Genomic DNA, 23403 nt, shown 5'->3' on the forward strand with positions numbered 1-23403 from the left:
TGGGAATATTTGTTGTAGCACTATCTTCCAGGTCTCGTGGGGGTTTACAGCTTCATGTAAAGAGATACTTAAGCATGACAATAGCAGATTGTCAGGTCTCCTGTCAGGAGGAGAGGAGGGAAATGACAGATAAACTATTGGGGAGTAGAGTTTGAGATGCAGTCACTCTGACAGCATGGTTAGGGAAGACCAATGCCCAGAAGTGCATTTGAGCTGCAAGTTAGATGATTTTTAATATTTGTATAAGCTGTGTTTCCTGTGGTGGGCCCAGTGTCTTCACAGCCTGGTTGATTTGTTTTATAGAAATGGGAATATTTATTTTAAGCTCAAAAATTGTATCTTGTTTCAGACCAACTATGTTTCCAAGGTCAATAAGAATGGTAGCACTTTCATTGTGAAGATGCTTTTAATGCTTAGAAATTGACTTCAGGCTAATGTAGCAAGAAGAACCTAGAGTGAATCTTCATGCTACAGCTTTGCAGCTGTCATCTCAGCTATTAAGCTCATCTCTGCTGCAAGGCCAGAGACTGGGCGACAACTGCATTCACATCTCCTCCCTCCTCCCCTTTCCTTCTACTTCTTGCTAGCCTGGAAGTATGTGAGGAATAAGCAGGGACATTAATAGAGCAACTTCTGCTCTTACTGATTCTTCTGCTTGCTGGGTTTTCTTAAGCATCTATTTTGAGAAACAAAGGCTGTCTGCCTTTGTGACAGGGGTTTGTGGAAGGCTAGGAAGTGGACAAAGTGGAGGTCTGGGGGAGACAAGAGGATGGGATGGTGGGGTCTACCTACCTGTGGGTCTTCAAATGCTTTTGCCCCTCTTTATGAGATTGCTTTTGGAGTTAAATTTGTTAAAAATTCAAATTCTGGGGACTCTATAGGCATTACACACAGAGAAGTGGTAAGGCAAGACATAATTTAAATTTCAATGGGAGACTGAAATATTTGAAGGAAAATTATATTTAAAATGCAAAATAATTCATTATCATACACACAAGTTACCTATGGTAGAATTGCTCCAAGTTATTAAAATATCATAGAAAATAATGTCTCTGGTATTCTTTTTTAATAGCTTGGTCCTAATAGTGTATCTACAGGTATATCTTGGTACAATGTGGATTTTTATAAAAAGAAAATAACAATTGATATTGTAAGCCTAAGCAGCACTGTGTAGGAGTAGGTCAAATTGTGGTCATAAACCATATTTAGGAAAGTTCACAGGGCTGGAATTAGGGTGAGGGGTGTGAAGTATTTACCTTCATCACAAAATTGAAAGATCATGGGGAGAACAAACACTTTGTAATCAAGATAAATAATACTTTAATGCAATCTTTTAAAAAAATAATGACAATTCATGATGAACAAAATTACAAAATTTCATTTGCAAAATAAAGACAAGGTGTTTTTTGATATCTTGTAACCTTGAGTTTTCTTGCACAATGGAACTGTCCTTTTAGACAGTCCAGGGTTTCCAAACCTGTGGGACCATTGCATCCCCACATCCCTGGCAGGGAAAGTGAATGAGGATGTTAATGGTATGCAAAGAAATTGAGCAATGCAGGCCTGTACCTACAGTACTGTGGTTTGATTGTAGATCTTCTATTAATGTTTTCCATTTGGTTAAAAGATGGGTGGAGGGGTGGGATTGTGGCTCAATGATAAAGTGCTTGCCTAGCACATGTAAGTCACTGGGTTTGATCCTCAGCACCATATAATAAATAAATAAATAGATAGATAGATAAATAAATAAATAGAAAGAAAAATAAATAAAAGATGGGGGATGTTCTTATAAGTGTACATATGGGTGTGTATTATTCTTTTTCCTTGGGTTATAAGATATCTTAGCCAACACTACAGGTTTGGAATATGAAGCTGATGGTTTTTATTTTGGTGAAATTGATATGCTTTCCTAGGGGAATTATTATAGTAATTAAGTCGAAAGAGAAAATCTGAAGAGCAGAGGGAGAAAGCACAGCTATTTTCCCCTCCTGTTGTGGCCTTCAACCTCCTCTCTGCTTTGCTTGTAACTTGGCTCTTGGTGCTATCATTCAGCTGTCAGTGATGTCATAAGTGCATAACTGAGTTCTAGTCTTAGCTGGGCCACCGGTTTACAAGTCTGTAAATAAGCTTGCCATTCCCAGCTTCCTTTGTTCTGTCAAATGAGTGGGCAGGCTTGATGACTCATATCTCACAGGCACCTCTCTCACATTTCACACAGGCATGTCGATATCTGTACTAAAGCCCATACTTCAACCTTGGCTATGCCAATCTTTGTATCAATGAGCATTTCACAGGGCTTCCTATTTTCTTAAAAGGCTTGTAACTTTTCTGGGTGAAAGTCATACTTTAGATCCAATAAGTTCCTGCTCTTCTGTTGGTTTTGAAGATTGTTATGCCTTGAATTATTCCCTCGCTCTTGCATCTCTGCTCTTCATGAACATGGTTTCTGCATTTTCCCCCATCCTGCCCTTCACTACCAAACATTGGTAAAAGGGCTCTCCATCCGTTTCATACATTCTCTAACACTAACGCTGTCTTCAGCACCTAGGACAGTAACTAAAACGTGCTAGAGAATCAGTGGGTGAGTACTTTTTAAAAGAAGGACTCTATTCCTCTGAAATTTGGTATCTCCCCCAATCATTGCATAGGGAGTGGTCTCAGGATCTTTCTTGAAGCTACATATCTTTGACCCTTGCTGTTTTTGTCATGGGTCACTGTCCTGCCTCTTTTTGAAACTCCCACTTCATTACTCTTCCTGACACCTCTGTGTCCTGGGTCCCTTTTATCCTGACAACATCTCTGCCAAGATGGATCATGACCTTTTCTCTTCCTCCATCTTCCTCCTTAGTTGGAGGCTACTGTTCAAGGTTTCTTTTTCTTTTTCTTTTTTTTTTTTTTACTTTCATAAAAATTTCTGGCCCCACTAACTGATAAAAGAAGCCTCTAAAGTTTGAATCCCATTTTTAACTCACATGATCTCCACTCCCATATGTCCAATAACTTCTTGGAGTTCATGTGCTCTTGCTCTGTATTTTTTGAGTGTGTCCTCCAAAAATTCATGTGCTGGAAGCTGGTCTCCAGTGTGGCAATGTTGAGAGGTGGTGGAACTACTAAGAGGTAGGGCCTCCTAGAAGGTTTTGGGATCATGACCTCCCTTGCAATGGATTAATGCTGATCTTGCAAAGTAAGTGAGTTCTTATGAGAGTTGATTTAATAAAGCAAGGCCACCCCATGCAATGCACCCATTCTGTATGCTAGAGCTAATAAAAGATCAGGTTCTTTCTCTAATAATTATTCTTTTCCTTTCTGTTCCCATCAACACAGTCTATTCAGAAACTTCATGCTTGGGAAGCTGTAGGACTCTCCCCAAACCCTGCCTACCACCTCCTGTTTTGTCATTGCAAACCCTGCCTATCACAATCTGCCAAAGAAAGCAACAACAAAAAGAAACAAATCCCTGTGATCCCTTCTATCTTGGCCAACAGATGTATGATAATTCAGTAAATTGAATACTCAAGACCTTATATTTAAAATATATTTTTAAAGAAAAAAAATGTATATACTGAAATGCATAGATATCAGGTATAGAATTTGATGTTTTGACAAATATATGTGCCCTTGTAACCAATATGCCAATCAAGATATATAACATTCTTTTAAAAATTTTTTAATTTATTTTAATCAGTTATACATGACAGTAGAATGCATTTATGCACTTTGATATATCATAAATAGATAGGATATAATTTCATTTTTCTGAGTGTACATGTTGTAGAATCTTATTGGTCATGCAGTCACATATATACATACAGTAATAATGTCTGTTTTGTTGTACTATCTTTCCTATCCCCACATCCCCTCCCCTCCCCTTCCCTGCCATCACTTCCCTTTACCTAGTCAAAGGTAACACAATTCTTCTCTAGTACCCCCCGACCCTCGCCTTATTGTGAATTACTATCTGCATATTAGAGAAAATATTTGGCCTTTGGTTTTATGGGATTGGCTTATTTTGCTCTTATTCTAGAAAGTTCCCTCAAGCCCATTGCAAGTCAGTCACTCTCCAACCCCTCATAGGCAGCCACTGTTTGATTTCCATCATATAGGTTACTTTGGCCTGTTTTTGAACATCATTTACATAGAATGACTCAATATATCCTCTTTTGTGTCTGGATTCTACCATTCAAAATCATGTTTTTGAGGTCTATCTGTATCATTATAGTTAAGGATGTTGATTTTTTTTTTTTTTTAATGCTGAAGAGTTCCATGGTACTGACTTTGTTTACCCATTTTTCCTATGGTGGTTTTATTTTTGCTGTAGTTTCCAATTTGGGACTAATATGAATAAAACTGCTGCAAACATTTTTGTACAATCTGTTTTGTAAGCTTATCTTTTGTTTCATTTGAGTAGATATCTAGGAGTGAAATTGCTCACTAGGACAACTTAATGTTTGAGCAATCTATCTCTCTATTTCCCCCTCCTCACTCTCTCTCTTTCACACACACACACACACACACACACACCACCACCACCACCACCACCACCACCACCCCTAAAATCCCCAACTGGATTATATAAGATTATATAAATCTTTGAGGACAAGAAAATGCCTTAAATCTCTTTGGACTTCCCTCAAGGCTTATCAGAGCTTCTTAAACATACTTGGGAAATGCCATTAGATTGAACCATCTCACTGTAGGAAGAAGTTACCCTGCTCTTCCACTTTGTGGTCATGGAAGAAGCAACAGCCCTGAGGAGTGACAGACCTGGAGAGGTCAGTGACTGACACCTGAGAGGAATTAACCCCCCACCCCCCACCCCCCAGAGCTCTGCACACTATAGACTCACTTAATGCTGCCCTCTGGCCTCACATGCAAGTAATCACTGTTCTCTATTTCCATTGTTAGGGAGTTAACAATTCTGTCACATGGGGTATAGTGGCCAAGAGCAAGGAGGCTTCAGACAAATAAGAGATTCAAAATTCCAAAGCTGAACCTGAGTCTCTATTCCAAAGCTGAATAGTGAAGGATTACTTTTTTCAATCTCCTTAAATTTCCTGAGCTTATATTTACCCTAGTGTAAATGAGGGTATTATTTTCATACTCCTGGTGTTTGTGGTGAGGTTATATCAGCGTCATTACTAACATTTATTGATGCTGTCCATCATCTAGATTTTGCTCTTACCCACAGGTATTAGTCCTCACAACAATGCTACGTGCTGCTCCTGTCCTCATTTTATGGAAGGTGAAACAGATGCAGGGAAGTTAAATAACATGTCAGGCATCCCACTGCAGGGTGACAGTGGGGCCTGGCTTCATATCCAGACAGTCTTGAGAGTAGAATGTACACACCTAACCCTTCTTCTTCTTCTTCTTCTTCTTCTTCTTCTTCTTCTTCTTCTTCTTCTTCTCCTTCTCCTTCTCCTTCTCCTTCTCCTTCTCCTTCTCCTTCTCCTTCTCCTTCTCCTTCTTCTTCACACCTAGCCTGCATCCCACAAATGCCATGATGCACCCGCAATGCTGAGTCCAGTTCACAGTGCATATACATATGCAGGAAATACTAACTGCTGTCACCGCTGCCATCTTCATCACCATTTCTAGCTCTCCTTTTAAAATAAGACCTTTACAGTAACTCCTGGATCCTTTGTCTTCCATCTGAGTGTATCTATGCATTCGATTTGGAAATGAGATTCTTTGCGATGTCAAGTTTTAAGTTCAAATTCCTTATGTGATTTGACATTTGGTTAGGGTGGTAGCAGTGGTACTGCATATCAACTTTTAACAGATATCTGTTTGGTAAATTTAGACACTTAATAGACACCAGTGAACTGGATTAGCTCTTTAGCAGAGCTTTGAGTGTCTGCCGGCACTGGGCTGCCTTCGTTCTGCAGATAGGTCTTCTGAAAACTCTTCATATCTTTCCAAGACTTTCTAGTATAATAATGAGTAGAAATGTGAATAGTAATTGGTGGATGAGGGTAACAGCAGCAGTAAACAGAAACATCTAGGGAATGATAGTCACAGCCCCCTCTTCACTTAGCCATTCAGATCAATGACCCACTCAAACTTCTGTCTTCTAAATTCACCTGTCCCTAGCCCGCCCAGTCTGCTGCTTCCTTTCAGAACTCAGCCCTTGAGGTTATGGCCAAGGACAAGATTTCTTGCAGCCAGCCAAGATCAAGATGACATTGCACCTAAAATTGCAGCCAATATTTCTCATCTTCAGTCACCTTCAGTGACTTCTGTGTATTCCTCAACATAGCTCTAGAAGTTTCACAGATCTACTCTCCTTTTTTAGCTCTCTGCCTTACAACCACAAGTTGTGAGAACTAAATAGTTGAATCAGGTTATAACTTCCTTCCTTTTTTGTGCTACGACTGCTTTGCTTGTGCTCAGTGCTTTCCCTTCCCTTGGTGATCTCTGGTTACCTTTGCACTTACCCTTTCAACTTAGGAGCTCTGTATCTCTCAGCCGAGTTTGATTCTCATTTCCTGACAATGCACAGTTGTCAGATTGCATCAGCCATAAACCTGTGTGGGATGAACAATTAAATCATTGTCAAGACAATATGTGATTTTGAAGATATGCAAAGTGAATAAAGATGTTATTAAATGCCTTTCCTGTCATCTTAATTGCCAGCGAGTTCTTCATGCCTGGGCTCGTGGATACCCACATTCATGCTCCTCAGTATTTCTTTGCTGGAAGTAATGTAGACCTGCCACTTCTGGAGTGGCTGACCAACTACACATTTCCTGTGGAGCGGAGATTCCAGAGCATGGATTTTGCTGAAGAAGTCTACACCAGAGTTGTCGTAAGTATCCTGTGTGTGAGTATTGTATTACGCTTGGTTAGTTCTAGAAATATCCTTTCCAAGCCAGATTTAAAGTTATAAAGCTTAGGCAGTTAAGGCTTTGACGGGCTATAGCATTTTAAAAAAAAAGTTTTCCCATAATCCAGGGAGTTTGTGACCACCTCCTCTACACAGCTGGACTGTGGCAAGAAGAGAGTTTGATTCTAAGTCTCCAAATCCTCAATCTGGTGGACTTTTCATTACTCTCTTATAGGTCTCATATTTTACATTGACAAATTTAGATTTAAATGCTAATTTGTATTCCCTTATTCCTGCCAATTCATAATGCTGTTCTCAGGACCATATGGAAGAGTTGTGTGACCTTTGGAAAGTTCTGTGACTCACTTTCCCCATCTGTAAAAAATAATGATAGTATCTACCTCATAGGATTGTTATGATAAATCAGCAAGTTAATATTTGTGAGATTCTTAAAATAGTACCTCGCACATGGTAAGAGCTCTATGTGTCTGTTCAAAAAAATACCCAAAGAAATTTGAAATTAAAATTTTAAATTACCTTTAGAAGAATATCATGCATTTTGGTAGGCTTAAAAGGAGGGAAAATAGGATGCTGCCACGTTGAAAGACCCGCAAGGATGTGACTTGAGCATTAACACCACTAGAGGGAACTCTGGGGCTATTTAGTCAATGAGCTTTGTCTCGTGCCAACCACATAGGGAAAACTCTGAAAATGTCCTTCCTTCCACACTTTCAAGAAGCTCAGCTCCTTTCTTTCTATCCAACCCTGTGCCCAGAACCAGACCACACTGAGCAACCAGAAACAGCTTCCACAGCAGAGAAGTAGAGCTTCAGGTGTATTTTCTTCTTCCACTACTTCCTGTTGTTCAGCACACTTGGTCTGTACACCACTGTTTGTTGGACTCATTGATAGTTTTCCATCTAAGGTGTCGATTGCATGGTAGTGACAGTATTACATGCCTTCCACAGTGACTGGCCTAGCTACCCTACCAGTTCCCCTGGTCTTGCATCATCCCAGCCTTAAAGAGCAGAAGCAAGTGGTAACATTTATACACTTGATTCGCTTAATTATAAATCCAGTGTAATTGTGGGTCTCACATAGTTAGCCTGCATCTGTGTAACACCATAGAACTGGGAAGGAAAACTGGGAAGAAGTTGCTGGCACATTGTCTTAATGAGTTGTGTTAACCACACCAAGTCTTTATTCTCAAAATTTATTTATACCTCATTGTTCTAAAAAGGTTTTGAGATAGCTTGAAATTGCACGGTATACAGCAAAAGAAAATGAGTCATCAAATCTCAGTGAAGAAAAAAATGTGGAAAAATAAAATAAAATCACAAAGTCAATGTATACCACGGGAGTGTGGGATTAGATACACTCTTTAGAGTTTGTCAAAAATTGGGTTTTAAATGTCTAGTACCTGATCCAGAGAACTATGAAATTTACCTTGTGCATGTGATTTAAAAATATCACATTTGTTAAAATAAAGCATTCCATTCCTTACAATGAAATTTAAGAAAATTAATCACCAAATACCTTAATATGGATAGTTTCTGTGTTATCAAACTATGTACTATAAAGTAGCTATGGAATCAAAAGGCCCAGCTGTATCAAACTATTCTGTTAGAGGGATGGGTATCAAGAACTATATATGCTTCAGGCAATGATATGCAAATATTAGTTCTTACATCAGAGATTTAAGTATTGGATGTTAGTGAGTACAAAATAGGCTTAATTCCTGATGGGTATTTGCATGTATACATATATATTTCAGATTGTGAACAGGCTCACATACTAACAACTGGATGAGCTGAGAGTAAGGTTGACATCTGTTTAAGAATGTTGAGATTTGCTCATTAGAACTTGTCGCTTGACTTAAGCTTTCCTGTGGCAATGCAAAGGAGTATAAAAGAAGTTCTCATGAGTAAAACCAATTATTCTACTCTTTTTCTTCTCTCCTCCAGAAACAGTCATAGATCAACATCAGCCAGTTTGCTCCATAAGTTATGCCAGCAGTGACAATCTTCAAATAAAGTATATGTTAGCAAATGTCTCCTAAAATTAAGAAAAAACTCTTAGTAAGCCAAACCTAAAAAGAATGTTTCCCTTTCAGTACTGCAAACTGAATGAGAGGTTACAATTTCAAATGGGGCTGAAATGAACTAAAATGACAAGAAAGTTCAGGAATCAGCCTATTTTACAGTTAGAGGACAAGAGAATAAGATCTTTGGTCAATGAACTGAGATAAACTAGCTGAAACTGTTCTTCTCATAATAGAATCAACATACTTTCTCTATGAGGTCTTCATCAATTGGGCAGATGCATAAGGGAGGAATTCAACCAGTTCCAAAGAAATATGAAGTCACTACAGTACAGGTTGAAAAAAAGTGAGAATCAACCCCCGCCCCCACCTTTTAAAAGGACATTGCTACTGGCCTTGAAGCTCATAGTCATCTTGAGTTTGGAATTGCTTTTCAGCTCATAAAACTTGGTCGCAAAATTCTTTTCATCAAGAATTGGAAGCCGAAGAAAGGCTGGGAAACATAGCACATAATTTGATGTTGTTCCTGACAGATTTCTTTAAACATGGAAAAATCACAAAATAGTCATTAATAGTTCTCTATAAAGCTTGTGAAAAGCTAGAGTGGAATTGGAACCTGGGAAGGCCAAACACAGAACTGATGAAGAAGGAAAGTAGCTGCATCTAAGATGGCCTGGCTAGTGAGATTTTAAGCCAAACTCTTATTTTCTTTTTTGTTACATAAGTAATAACCTTGTGGCCTGTATATTAAATGAGCTGAGCTCAGTGGGAACAAACATGGGTAGCTTTAAGGTTCTCTCACTCTTTCCCTTCCTCCCTTCCTCCTTCTTTCCATTCATCTGTCCTTCCGTCCTTCCTCCCTTCTCTTTGGGCTATCTCTGTCCTGTCCCTTGACTCTAGTTTGGGAATATTCCTGAACTTTCTAGTCTTTTTAGTTCATTTCAGTCCAATATGAAACTACAATTTCTCATCCAGGCCTGACCCCAAGACAGTGTCTGTATAATGCTTCCATTGCTAACTAGAATTTGGTGGTTTTTATTTTTACTCTTTAGTTTTTATTTAACTACTTTATTGAGGTAGGATGGACGTACAATTTGACATACAAAAACTGTACATAATTAATATACAATATAACTTGATGAACACACAATACAACCATGAATCCATTATAGTCAAGATCATAAACACAGATATCATCACCTCCAAAAGTTGTTTCCCTTCCCTTTTTTTTTCTTTTGTGGTAAAAGCTTTTAATATAATTAAATATATTATATATATAATATAATTGATATATAATATATAATAGCCAATTTTGAAATATACAATAGCATAGTATTGCTAACTGCAGCCACTGTTCTGTACATTAGATCTCTGGAAGCGAATCATTTTTCATGAGTGAAGCTTTGTGCCCTTGGACCAACACCTCTCCTCTCCCCGAATTCAGGAATTCCTTTTTTTTTTTTTTTTTTTGTGGCACTCTCTCATTTTGCTAAAACACATCTTCTAGAAGCTTCCTAATAAAGTGTTCATGGGACGTAAAGATTTCAAGACTTTTAATATCTAATCATGTCTCTATGCTACAACCACACTTGACTGATATTTTACCGGGCTATAAATCCTACCTACATTAAAAATAACTTCTCCAGAATTTTGAAGGCATTTTTCTTCTGCCTCTAGAACTGTAGGTGAAAAACCCAGTTCTACTGTGGTTTCTGTCTTTTGTCTATGGTTGATTTTCTTTTTCTGGCCGTTTTTAGATTCTTTCTGTATTTATGGACTTAATATCTCACAATCATATAGCTTATTTGGGTTATTTTTTAATTCATTGTGCTAGGAATTCAGTAAGGATTTTCAGTTTGAAGACCAATATTATATCTCAGATAATTTCATACCTCCATTTTCTTTTTTTAAATTTTTAAAAATATTTATTTTTTAATTATAGATGGACACAATATCTTTATTTTGTTTTTACGTGGTGCTGAGGATTGAACCCAGTGCCTCATGCATGGTAGATAAGCTCTCTACCTCTGAGCCATAACCCCATCCCCACCTCCATTTTCTTTAAAAATCAATTTTAGAACTTTATTCTAAATGTTAGACCTCCAAGATTGAGCCTAACTTCCTTATCTTTTTATTCCTGACTTTCATCTTTCTTTTTCTAAGATATTATTTCTAATTTATCCTACAACCCTTCTACTGAATTCCAAAATATAATATATACTATTTTTTGCTTCTGGAGAGCTCTTTTTCTCTGATTTGCATAGCATTCTCTTCTTGTTTTGGGCATGTAATATCTGATCTTATTTCTTTGAAGATGTTAATTAGTTTTTTTTTTTTAGCAGAGATTTTTTTCTGAACTTGTAGATTTTATGTTTCCTCCTAGCTTTTCTCTTTTTTTAGATTCTTTCTCCCCTCCCTCCTCTTGTTTATAGCAGGTTTCCTCAAGTAGCTGTTGAACTTTGGGTATGCACTCATATCTAAGTGCAGTGCTCTGAGAGGCTGGTTGGAAGAGCTGGTGGAGGTAGCACTTTCTGATTGGTGAACTTCACTTTAGGATGAAGAGTTGCAGCAGTGAATAGTTTCCAAATGTCACTGTGAGGATATCTTTCATGTAGAGCCATTTGTTTTCTTTAGGAAATAATCTTTCAGTCCCTTTTCAGAAGTAGTGGGAAGAAGACAGAGGACCCCAGATTTCCACTTAAACCACTTCTTCACCTTGTGTTTTGGGGCTTGCACCCTCTATGTACTATCCACTTTCTATCAAGAATAAATCTTTCCTGCAAGGAACAGGTTAGGGTGGTTGACTGACTTCCTTGGGGAGGAGGAAGACCCTGCCTAGACTTCCAGGCAATTTCCAGCTGGTGCCCATGTGCTTCCTACCTTCTTCCTAATTTGTTTCCAGTTTATTATCCATGTTTTTTGTCTTCCTAAAATATTTTTAAATCTTTCCTCTGCTTCCATCTCCTCTTGTGTTCTTGTGCATTAGTAAATTTGGTTCTTTTTTACTGTTATGTTAGTAAAAATTTGTTAAGGAAAAAAGACAGATATGTGTGATCAATCTGTCAGGTTGAACTGGAAGTCTAGTTGAGTAATTTTACTCTGTAATGGGCAAATCTTCTTAATGCACTCCCAGATGTGATAAAAATCTGGATATCTTTAAGTAATCCTAGGAAATAAAGAATTAATTAGTATCACATTTTATGAATTCTGAAACAAAACTGTGTGAATCTAGGAAATCAAAAGCATCACCCTTTTCTCCAGCTAACACTTTTGGAATATAAGCACTCTTGTCACTTAAGTATATTCCGCATCAAGATGGCATACCTTTAAATAAAAACATTTTAAAATTAAAAACTAGGATTCTATTTTTGTCTGCATATGCCATGTGACTTTCCTGAGCACATGCAGTTCAGGGTTTTTGTGATTTATTTTTAGAGGAGAACGCTCAAGAATGGAACAACCACAGCTTGTTACTTTGGAACAATTCACACTGACTCATCTCTGCTCCTTGCGGAAATTACAGGTGAGTAGATGAAAGCAGAATTTATGGGCACATCAAGAGAAGACAGCCAGGCCATGCCTGGCAACAACGTACACTTGGTGGCAGTCCTGCCTTTTAATTGCTAGAATTTGAGCATTGCATTATTGTGCAGATAATTAAGTGTCTTGACCCTTGAATGGTGTTTTAATTATTTAAATAATTTTATTATTTACTTATGCCTTCTGGTTCCAGAATAATGTTTATGGATCTCAATTTTGTGTTTTGGGCTTTTCTAATGGCAGTTTATTAACTTGAGCTGTAGCAACAGTTATTACGTCATAATCAACAGGCAAGTTTTGGCTGTTGGCTAGACTCAGGGCATGGTGTTAGATGAAACAGAAAATAATCTCTGCCCTTGAAGAACCAGACAGAATATACCCATGGTTCTATTACTAGGTGGCCGGATGTTGTATGAAGCACTCTATATGGATGAATACATCTGTATACAACCCTCTGAGATATGTATTGATGTTCTCTATGCCCAGATGGATGAACTCCTGCTCAGAGAGGTCAAATAATTTGTCCAGGTTTTCATGGTTAGTAAGTAGAGCTGAGACTGGATTTAGGTTGATGATTCCAAATTTGTACCCAGCACACTGCCTGGCACACAGCAGGCACTCAGTAAATAATGTTGCTGATGTACTTATGACACTGCTGGTGGCCAAGGTAGTTTATGCCAGAGGCCTAATGAGTGACACTAAAAATAAATATTGCAGTTTTCAGAGGAAGCAAAAAGAGAGCCCAGGATTGGGTCATTTGGGAAGAGGCTTTTAAACTGGACTCTGGAGAGGAGACAAAATGGGGAAAGACTAAAGTGTCTGCCAGGGGGAGGAAATGAGATGGACAGGAGCAAGAGGACAGGAATGTCAATGGTGGGTGGATAAGAGGAAGCAGGAAATAGAAGAGTTCAATGGTGCATAGGATTCTTTGCATGGCGGGAGGGTAGAGAGCTGGGCAGATGGGATGGTTCAGATTGTGGAGGAGCTCAAATGTGCATCAAAGACTCAAAGATGGTTTTGAGACAGGTGGGTGAAATAATGAAAGTGGTATTTTTAAGCGAGATTAATCTAATGGTCAGGTATTAAAATAAATTACAGGGAAAAGAAAGAGACAGAAAGATTTTTGAAAGACTCTTATGATAGTGATAGAGACATTGTAAAAACAATTGTCCCTGTAGCTTCAACATTATAGTTGAAACAGAATGCTTCTTCTAGCACCTCTGATGAGGACTAGGCTCTTCAGTACAGCATTGCTAGTAGCATTAGCTAAAAGGCAATAATACTGGCATGGCTACAGTTAAAAAGATTAGCAGTATGGCCACTGAGTACCATATGCCAGTCACCTGATGCATGTTATTGTGTACATTTCTTAAAATCCTGCACATAGCTGGGGGCAGTGGGTCACATCTGAAATCCCAGTGGAACTTACAATCCTCCTGCCTCAGTCTGCCAAAACCCCAGCACCCAAGTTTTTAATACATATTATACGGTGTATTACCTAAAAGAGGATCATAATATATATATAGAGAGAGACTCAATCCTGAGGAAGGTGGTACAATAGGAGATAGGAGGCAGACTGTGAGTAGATGAAAAAGAAGAAAGAGAAAGAAGAAACAGAGGGTAGGTATTTTAAAGAGTATTGGAATGTTTCTCTGGGATATGAGGCTGTTTCCTCTGAGAAAAAATGAGAGCAAAGAAGCTATGTCATTAATAAAAATATAGACAAAGTGTACATGCAAAAAGAAAAGCTGAGTAAGAAGTACGAAACACCCAAGTATTACCTGGGCAGTCTGGGAGTGGGGATGTGGAATGAAAGGAAGAAACTTTACTACTGACGGAATATGGTAAGCACTGTTGTTCTTAAGTGGCCTGATGACTGATGGACCTTTACATTCTGAGTAGTGTTTGTCATGGTGATTTTAATTTACAGGTATTTTTTAAAAACTTAGAAAATGCACTCTTTGAAAAAGAAACATGCCTTCAGATTCTTTTCATGTGTGTTTCACAGATAAATTTGGGCAGCGGGCATTTGTGGGCAAAGTATGCATGGATTTGAATGATGCTGTTCCAGAATACAAGGAGACCACAGAGGAATCAATCAAGGAAACAGAGAGGTAACACGTCCATTTGTCTTAATTTGTCTTTTGGATGAGTCCTCTGCTGCACTGATGGAGTTCAAGATGGAGAGAAGAAACCAGACACTTTAAGGACCCAGTTGGGATCTATGTGATCCCAGTTGAGGTCAGAATGTTCTGCTTAATGCAGTGTCCACAGCTAGCCCACAGTGAGTCTGCTCAATTATTTAGTAATTCTTAATGATTTATAAAGAGCATTCCTCTGAAGTGCTACACTGCTCCCCATAGAAATCTCCACGAGGCATCTGTCTTAGGTCAACTGAGTGTGGCACAGACTGAGTGACTTGCCCACACTCACTGCATCAGTCAACCTCCCAATTGTATAATGAAATGCCAGGGATGATAAACTTAGAAAAAAAAAGGTTTATCTGGGCTCAGTTTCTGGAGGTTCCAGTATCTGACCGAGTGGCTCCATGTCTTTGGGACTCTCTTGAGGCAGCATATCCTGGCAGGGGTATGTGATGGAGAAAGTCACTTACCTCATGAGCCAGGAAGTAGAACCAGAAAGAGAAGACTGGTCGTAGTTCCACAATCCCTGCTCAGGGGCATGTCCCCAATGACCTGAGGACCTTCCTCAGGGTCCAACCTCCTCAAGGTTCCATCACTTCCCAACATTGCCACCCTGAGGACCAAGCCTTCAACATGTGGACCTTTGAGTGAGCTTCACCCAGACCATAGTAATCACATAGCTTTTAAATGGCAGAGCCAACACTTAAAACCAGGGTCTATGACTCTAAATTTTGAGTTCTTTCTATGATGATGAGGATCCCACCTCAAATTCAATATAAAATAATAATAATAACAATAATAACAAAAACAGACGGCATGCAAGAGCATTTGCTAAGGTGTGTAGATATTTAAAAATTTTGGTGTGAGGAATTATTTATGGAATAAAATATTGTACAGGAAGTTACAAAAAACGAGTTATATTTGTAGACAAAACAACTTTTATTTAAAAGGTTATTTTAAAAAAATCAAAAGAATGTGTGTTCCCTTGTACGAAACATGGAGAATCACTAAGTTCCACAAGAAAAAAGAAAAATATTCTCCATAACTAAACCACTTAAAGTTGCCAATATACTTATCCCTTATATTCTTGTAGTATTTTTTCAAGTGTTCTATGCATCTCTCACTCTCATTTTGTCCTCTCATAGAAAGAGAAAAGTAGTTCTTCTAGCTATATGGTGGAAACATTAAAATGAACTCGTGACATGATAAGTTATCTTCTGAAGGTGAAGTATAGACATGTAGACTGAAATACTGATTCCTCTTCCTTTCTTGGTTCCCCATCTGTGGGCTCACTGTATTACCTACAAAGGTTCTGAGGACCTTCAATGGTGACACATAATCAAAACAGAGAACATAAGGTACCAAGGCCTTCTCTGCTGCTCTTCTGAGCATATAATAGTGTTCATCAGAGATTATGAACTTCAGAGATATCTCCACCTCAAATAATACGATAGCATATGCAGACAGAATCATAAAATTTAGATATGTACTAAGAAAATGAAAGCTTATGTCCACATAAAGACTCATATGCAAATATTCATAGTAATTTTATTCATACAAGCCAAATATGAAGCAGATTTCACAATGCATCACCATCAGTCTAGCAGAGGACTTCAAACACCTCACTATACCATGCACCAGTGTCAATCTAATTGAGTGAGTCCAGTGAGACACAGAACATTTCAGATTGCATAAAGTTAAGCAAGTTTTTACCTACAGATACTTAGCAAGGGATAATAGAAGCCTAGGATTCTTGATAAGCTGCTTCCCAAGGCTCAAGAGTAACCCAGAATAGGTGGCTTCATGTCTATATATGCCCCAAACTTCACTATAGCTGAGGGACTCTGATATTCTGCTCCGTCTGGGTTTTTATACCTGGGCAAAACTTGATGCACTGGGCTAAAGAATTCCAGGACATCCTGTCTAGAACAAAAAAGCACAGAGCCTAGGTTTATCTCAGGATGTAGAATTTTCAGCATATGCTTTCAACTATGACAACTACAAGCAAGAAAAGGGTAAGAGCCTGGTCACCAAGGCCACCTAGGAATTGTCATTCATCAATCAAAATGCCCATCAGTTAGTGAGTGGGTAAATAAAATGCAGCATAAGATAGAATATTATTCAGCCATAAAAGGAATGAGGTACTGATATATGCTACATCCTGGGTGAACTTTAAATATATTATGCAAAGAGAAAGAACCGAACACAAAAGGTCACGTAGTATATGGTTTTATTTATGTGAAATGCATAGAAAATGCAAATCCATAGAGACAGAAAGTCTGGGGCTAGAGGTAGGAAAGCCCATTAATTGCAAATGGGCCCAAGGAATCTAACTGGGGTGATGAGAATGTTTAAAAACTGGATTATGGCTGGATGTGGTGGCACACACCTGTAATCCCAGCAGCTTGGGAGGCTGAGGCAGGAGAATTGCAAGTTCAAAGCCAGCCTCAACAAAAGCGAGGCGTTGAGCAAGTCAGTGAAACTCTGTCTCAAAAAAAAAAAAAAAATACATAATAGATCTGGGAATGTGGCTCAGTGGTCAAGTGTCCCTGAGTTCAGTCCCCAGTACCCCCCCCCAAAAAAAGTGGATTATGATGATAGTTCCATAACTCAGTAAATGTACTAAAATTGTTGAACAGTGCACTTAAAACAGGTAAATTTTATGGTATGTAAATTATATTTTAGTAAAACAGCTTTTGAAAATAGAAATGTCTGTGAAATATGTATTTTCTAGCTCATATTCCTTAAAATAAGAGTTGAGCAGAAAGTGATTGGGTTTTTTTTCAAAGTAAATATATTTTTGAAAGGGTTGCTTCTAAATTCACAAGGAATAATTTCTTTTGCAAAGACTTTGAAGGCTTAAAGTAGAGCATATTTTCAGAGATCCCAGCCACACCTGATTTTCTCCTGTGGTACAATAGCGCTTCTATCGAAGCTTCTAGCATCCTTCCTCTCACTTTTCTTCCCTAATTCCACACAGTTGAAGCAATTTTTTTTTAAAGACTGAGAATACAATCTGTATATATATCTCAAGATGTGTCAACACACTCTGGAGTCTTCATATGATTTATAATAAAGTTGGAAGACAACTTCCAATTTGCCGAGGTCACTGTGTTGGTTACCTAACTAGATGAAACTGGCATATTCCTTAAAAAATTTTTCATGTCAACATTTGTCTATAAAGTTATGTTTTAAAGCCTCCAGGAACTTGCTGTAGGACCTCTAAGGTAAATCCCTTTGTAAAATGAAGGATTTTTTGTTAAAATTTACTGCTTTCCTATCTTGTACTACGGATTAGTGCTTCTCCTGACGATTGGATTTGGTTTTAAGTACGTGTGGCCTGCTCATTAGATTAGTTTTGGTTGTAAGTAATTTTATTGCTTGAGATCATGGGTTTTTATCATTTCATCTCAATACAGAGAAATTCTACTGAACAAATAAGTATTTTCCTGAATAATCTTCTGTAGCTTTTCCATAGTACCTTCAGTACTTGAACAAGGAATTTCATTAGATCATATTCAACATCAAAGAGACATAGAAGAAAATTCTTGGATATAAATCTTTACCCAAAAACAACCTATCCTGATGCAAGTTTTTAGAAGCCCAACTTTGTTTCCATTCCCTGGGCCTCTCTCACTTTCAGTGTGTCCCCTGAAAAGGAAGACGGGGGTGCTGCAAACTCACAGAGGGGAGAAAAGTCCCACCTTCCCTTTAGCCCTGAGTGTATGCTCAACTCCTCTATTCGTTGTTGTAAACCTTAATTCATATTTTATTTGGAAGAAAGAGTATACCAGAAGAAAGGAAATTATAGCTAGTAAACTATTCCAGCCAGAGCAGAAGGAGCCATTCCGTAGGCTTTATTTACACTTGTCACCATGTGTCCCATTCACTGCATGTTTTATAGCCACCTCTGGTCTATTCCTTACTCAAATATCCACTCTCCCCCAACAAGACTGTGCCCTTGGGAATAAATGGTGATATCATGTGAGTGAGTAGCTTCCACTTTAGGGGAATTAGCAGTGGAGAATCCCATAGCTTCTAAATGCTTCCAGGTGCACAGGACGCCATGCTGGTAATATCCATGGAGCACAACATATTGCAATATTCCCCCACACGGAGTTGGGGCTGGTAGAACAGCTTGAGTGCTATGGGAATACTCATGAACAGCCCGACTGATGCTAGATGATAACATCACATTTCCCTGTGATTTTGCCTCCCATCTTTGGCTGCAAATGAGAGAGCAGAGTAATTACTACTTATTAATCTTTAATTGGTGGTGGTGAAACATGTGCAGTATGAGAAATGTTTGCATGGAAATTAGGACATGTAAGGATCTTGTTTTCACCCTTTTAAAACATTTATTTGAAAATTCTTAAATTTTTCTAAATTCCCATTTGTTGCTTCATTTCAGATTTGTGTCAGAAATGCTTCAAAGGAATGTAAGTAAAAGTGTTCACAGCTTGAGTTTGAATTGCCTTTCTATTCATATTTTTTAAATTGTTTGATAGATGTTGGTCCATGTGCATTTGGTTTATTCCAAGCATAAAAAAGTATTTCCCTACAACCTTAAATTGTTGTCACAGAGGATCTGTCAATCCAACTCATTGAGGTCAAGCATTTTTAAGATTTTTAAATATTTTTAAAATTTTAAAACAGTTGACAAATGAAGTCTGCACATATTTAAAGTGCACAATGTGATGGTTTGATATGTGCATACAATTGTTTAATGATGTTCACAATCAAATTAATTAACATATCCATTATCACCTGACCTGTACGGTAGATCCAAGAAACTTTTCATCTTATAACTGAAAATTTGTACCCTTTGAACTCTGTCTCCTGCTTCTGGATATATATGTGAAGGAAATATAATCAGTATGTTAAAGAGATATCTGTACCCCCTTTTTATTACAGTGTTATTCACTATCGTCAAGATAGGGAAAGAACCTAAGTGTCCATGGATCAATGAGTGTATAAAAAATGCAATACGACTCATGTGTGCCTACACACACACACACACACACACACACACACACACACACAAATACTATTATTCAGTGATTAAAAAGTAAAGGAATTCTGCCATTTGGTTCAGAATAGATAAATATGTAGAACATTATATTAAGTGGAATGTGGCAGATCCAGAAAGATAGATACCACATGAACTCATTTATTTGTGAAATCCAAGAAGTTGAATTCTTAGAAACAAAATTTGGGCTTTTTTTTTGCTTTTTACTGAAGGCTTGTGCAACACTGCTCAACACTGTGTTTTGTTTAAGACACAATTTTGAAATCAGAATCTGTTAACTGATTTTAGTGGGTTTGATTGATTGCTATTCAGATATGTGAACATTGTGCAGTTTGCTTCATTCTTACAATTGCATGTACTTTTCTTGGCTCCCAACGCCCTTGCTTATGTGCAACAGAAAAACTAGATTTAATAAGCTGGGTAAATTTCATCCTATGTCCCCTAAGCTTTTAGTGGATCTCAAGTATGAAAATCTCAGTCACTGCCCAGTTGAGAGTCACCATCTCAAGGCAACTTTCCCATTCTTGGTGGTTTTCCTTCTCCTCTGGCACCCTTCGCTTTCACAGGACTGGTCTCTCTAAATGGGGGAGAGGATTTGATGATACGGGCAGATGAGTAGAACCTGGAAGCTGTGGGACTGTTTGGTGGCTACCTCACCACTGCTTCTGGTCACTTGCACACCCTGGTCTGGTCTAAAAAGCAAGCATTGTTCAGCCCCAGTGCCCTGGCCACTGTTGTCTTTTTCTCTGTGTGACCAGTCAGCGAGGCACCCTCTTTGCAGTGCCCTGGCCTTGGTGAACCTAGGCAGACAATGCTACTTCCTGCATCTACCACAGCAGGTCGGTTCGTGGCTCCAGGGGATAATTTCTTAGGCTGGCAAGCCTGGCCCTTCCCTTACCATATTTTATGATCTGAATGGAACACACAGGATTCCTCAGAGATTCTTCCAATTTAACCTTGGGAGTCTTAGGTGGAACTTTGTAGATCCTTATCCCCACTAACCCTCTATGAGTGCTTCTCTCCCTCCCAGCCTTTCTCTTCTGGTGGCACCAGGGCTGCTCCTGCATGAGAATAGTTCTCAGGGAGCTTGGAGCCAGCACATTCCTCAAGATGTAGAAAGAGGAATAGGCTTTCAGCACACTTGCCGTCTCCCCAGTACTCTCCTTTAAAGAACTTCTCTTTCTGCCTCCAATGCTCTTCATAAAGGTCATTCACTCTAGACTTCATCTTTGCACATTGATGTGAGGAAAGAGAAGAGAGAGGAGGGGAAGAGATGGGAGGGGAGGAGTGTCTGTCATTTGGGACGGAGTCCTCTTCTTCTGAACTTGGTGCTGAAGAGCATACTGTAGTCTCAATGGTGAGATGTTTCCATGAAACCCAGCACCTCCACCAACTTTTAGAATCAGGGTCTGTCCTCAAAAATGAAGTAAAGTCACCTTGCTATCAAATATGCATTTTCAAGTATGTTACATGTTTATAATATCCATATTTTCCTTATCAATTTTTTTTTGGTCATTTCTAGTATCTTAGAGTGAAACCCGTAGTGACACCACGTTTTTCCCTTTCCTGCTCTGAGACTTTGATGGGTGAACTTGGCAACATCGCTAAAACCCATGATTTGCACATTCAGGTAGGTATCTTCTGTTTGTGCCTCTGTCCTGACCAGCAAGATTTTTCAGTACTTTAAATCATAATTTCCATTTTTTTCTACTGAGATCTCCTAGAGTCAAGTCATATCAGGGCAGGAAATGCCCTTACAGAATGTCACCTACTCCAGTTCTTTAATTTTGCAAGTAAGAAGCCTGAAGTTCCTTTTATTCCCGATGTTCTTCCATCAGTCTTTAAGAGACAAACACATCTTGATAAGGAAGATCAATGACAAACTGGTTACTTATTCTCTGTAGAATACATTTAATGCCTTTATTTCCTACTTCTCTTTTATTTGAAACTTTCTCAGTGTTCCATATCTTCATTCTTGGAGGAACCAGCTATTATTTGAAAACCAAAAAGAACCTAATTTCCACTTTACAAAAATGCATCTAAAAGCCCTTTTGTTCTTAGTTTCTAATTTAAAATCAGGAACAAAATAAAAGTATATCTTACTTTGTCATTAAGTTGTTGCAATTTAGGAATAACACTTTTAAAACCTAATAGCTGGGTTAAAATTGGGAGCTTCCCCTCCCCCATTCAAACTTAATTACACACTGCACTAAAATTTCTCCTCTAAAGAATTGACTATCTTATAGGAAAGGTCAAGTTGGGCAAAGGCAATACATTGATTCTTTGCCATATGGTAGTTTTTTTTTTTTTTTATTTAAAGATCTATCTTAAGTCCCATTAACTAGTCTCATCTTCCCCATTATTAATACTATTATTATTTGTGATCTATAAGAATTGAGTTTTGGATTCAATCTCACACAATAATCTCCTGGACATAACATTCAAAATTTAGATGATGTTTCTACTTTGGAAGCAGAATACTTCTCTTTCTCAAAGAATAAAATACAAATGACATTTAAAATTATATGAAAAAAAATTAAATGAGAAAAACCCACATTTTCCAAAATGACCTGTATCGTCTGGTTGTCCTTTCTTCTTTTCCTATGCCAATGTATTTTATTTGTCTGTTTCCTCAAGATTGGGGATAGATCTCTCTCTCTAAGTGGAATAGCTATTTTAGAAAATCATTTAAAAAATTATCTGGATATGTATATTCTACCTTACACACAGAGAGAAATGGCATTGCATTTGCTCATGAGTTATTTCCTATAATATACGCTGTAAGGGTCCGGCGAAGCATCGGAGGAAGAGACCACCAAGAGACTGACTTTATGCAATAAGCAGGTGGGGGTTTATTGAGGATCCAATCCAATGCACTGGGGTTCCCGGCCCACTCAAGAAGGGAAAGCAGCCAAGAGCCCCAGGCAGGGGTTGAGCAGCGCTTAAGTACACTTTTTGGGGAGGGCGGGGAATTTGCATACATCAGAACAAATCATCATGAGGCGCGGGAAAATTGAACAACAACTCTGAGACATGATTAGCACATTCATTGGCGGGAACAGATTGGGCAGGGGTGATTGGTCACTCCTAAGCGGGGTACACATTTAAACTGATTGGTTCAGGCCCTGTATGCTTACTGACAGCTGCACAGGGCCCTAGGCTAAATGGCCAGTAGGGCTTTGTCTTAACTGCCTCAGGAATTTCAGGTTCTGGGTGTAGCAGAGGAATTTAACAATACAATGCCCAGTCTTTTACACTTTAACTCAGGCCTTGCAGCTAAGAAACTTTACCCTTTCAATACTTATAACCAACTGATGTGAAATGATTGTTGTTTTAGGCTTGGGACTGGGGTGGTTACTCTACAGTCTAGCATCTTTTTTATTTTTTAAAATTTTTTATTAGTTGTTCAAAACATTACAAAGCTCTTGACATATCATATTTCATACATTTTATTCAAATGGGTTATGAACTCCCATTTTTACCCTGTATACAGATTGCAGAATCACATCGGTTATACATCCACGTTTTTACATACTGCCATACCAGTCTAGCATCTTAAAAACACTTTTGTGGTACCTTGGAGAAGGATTGGTGTGGGAGTCCCAGACTCACTTGTTTTGCTTGCTTTGAATTCTTATTGACCTTTTCTCGATGACTGCAGGATTGTCCAGCTCAGTTATTTCCAAACTGTTTTCTGCTGCAGAATTCATTCAGAAAGCCAACAAAGGAGACAGATTGGAGTCAGGGTCCCAGGGTCCCAATGCTGCTTCGTTCTGAACCTGTTTATGCCTTCCACATAATGGATTGCTATGGATTGTCAAAC

The 23403-nt window shown here is 38.4% G+C and overlaps 1 protein-coding gene across 1 annotated transcript in view; it reads left to right on the plus strand.

Annotated features, from left to right (window-relative positions):
• Gda (guanine deaminase) overlaps positions 1-23403 on the plus strand; it is an 87129-nt gene that overhangs the window by 44460 nt on the left and 19266 nt on the right. Inside the window, exons 3-7 of the mRNA XM_076843492.2 lie at positions 6637-6808; positions 12303-12390; positions 14416-14521; positions 18963-18990; positions 21103-21210. Coding sequence (XP_076699607.1) covers positions 6637-6808; positions 12303-12390; positions 14416-14521; positions 18963-18990; positions 21103-21210 — 502 coding nt within the window. The remainder of the gene's footprint in view (positions 1-6636; positions 6809-12302; positions 12391-14415; positions 14522-18962; positions 18991-21102; positions 21211-23403) is intronic.

The sequence above is a fragment of the Callospermophilus lateralis genome, chromosome 2 (assembly GCF_048772815.1).
Source record: "Callospermophilus lateralis isolate mCalLat2 chromosome 2, mCalLat2.hap1, whole genome shotgun sequence".
Lineage (NCBI taxonomy): Eukaryota > Metazoa > Chordata > Mammalia > Rodentia > Sciuridae > Callospermophilus > Callospermophilus lateralis.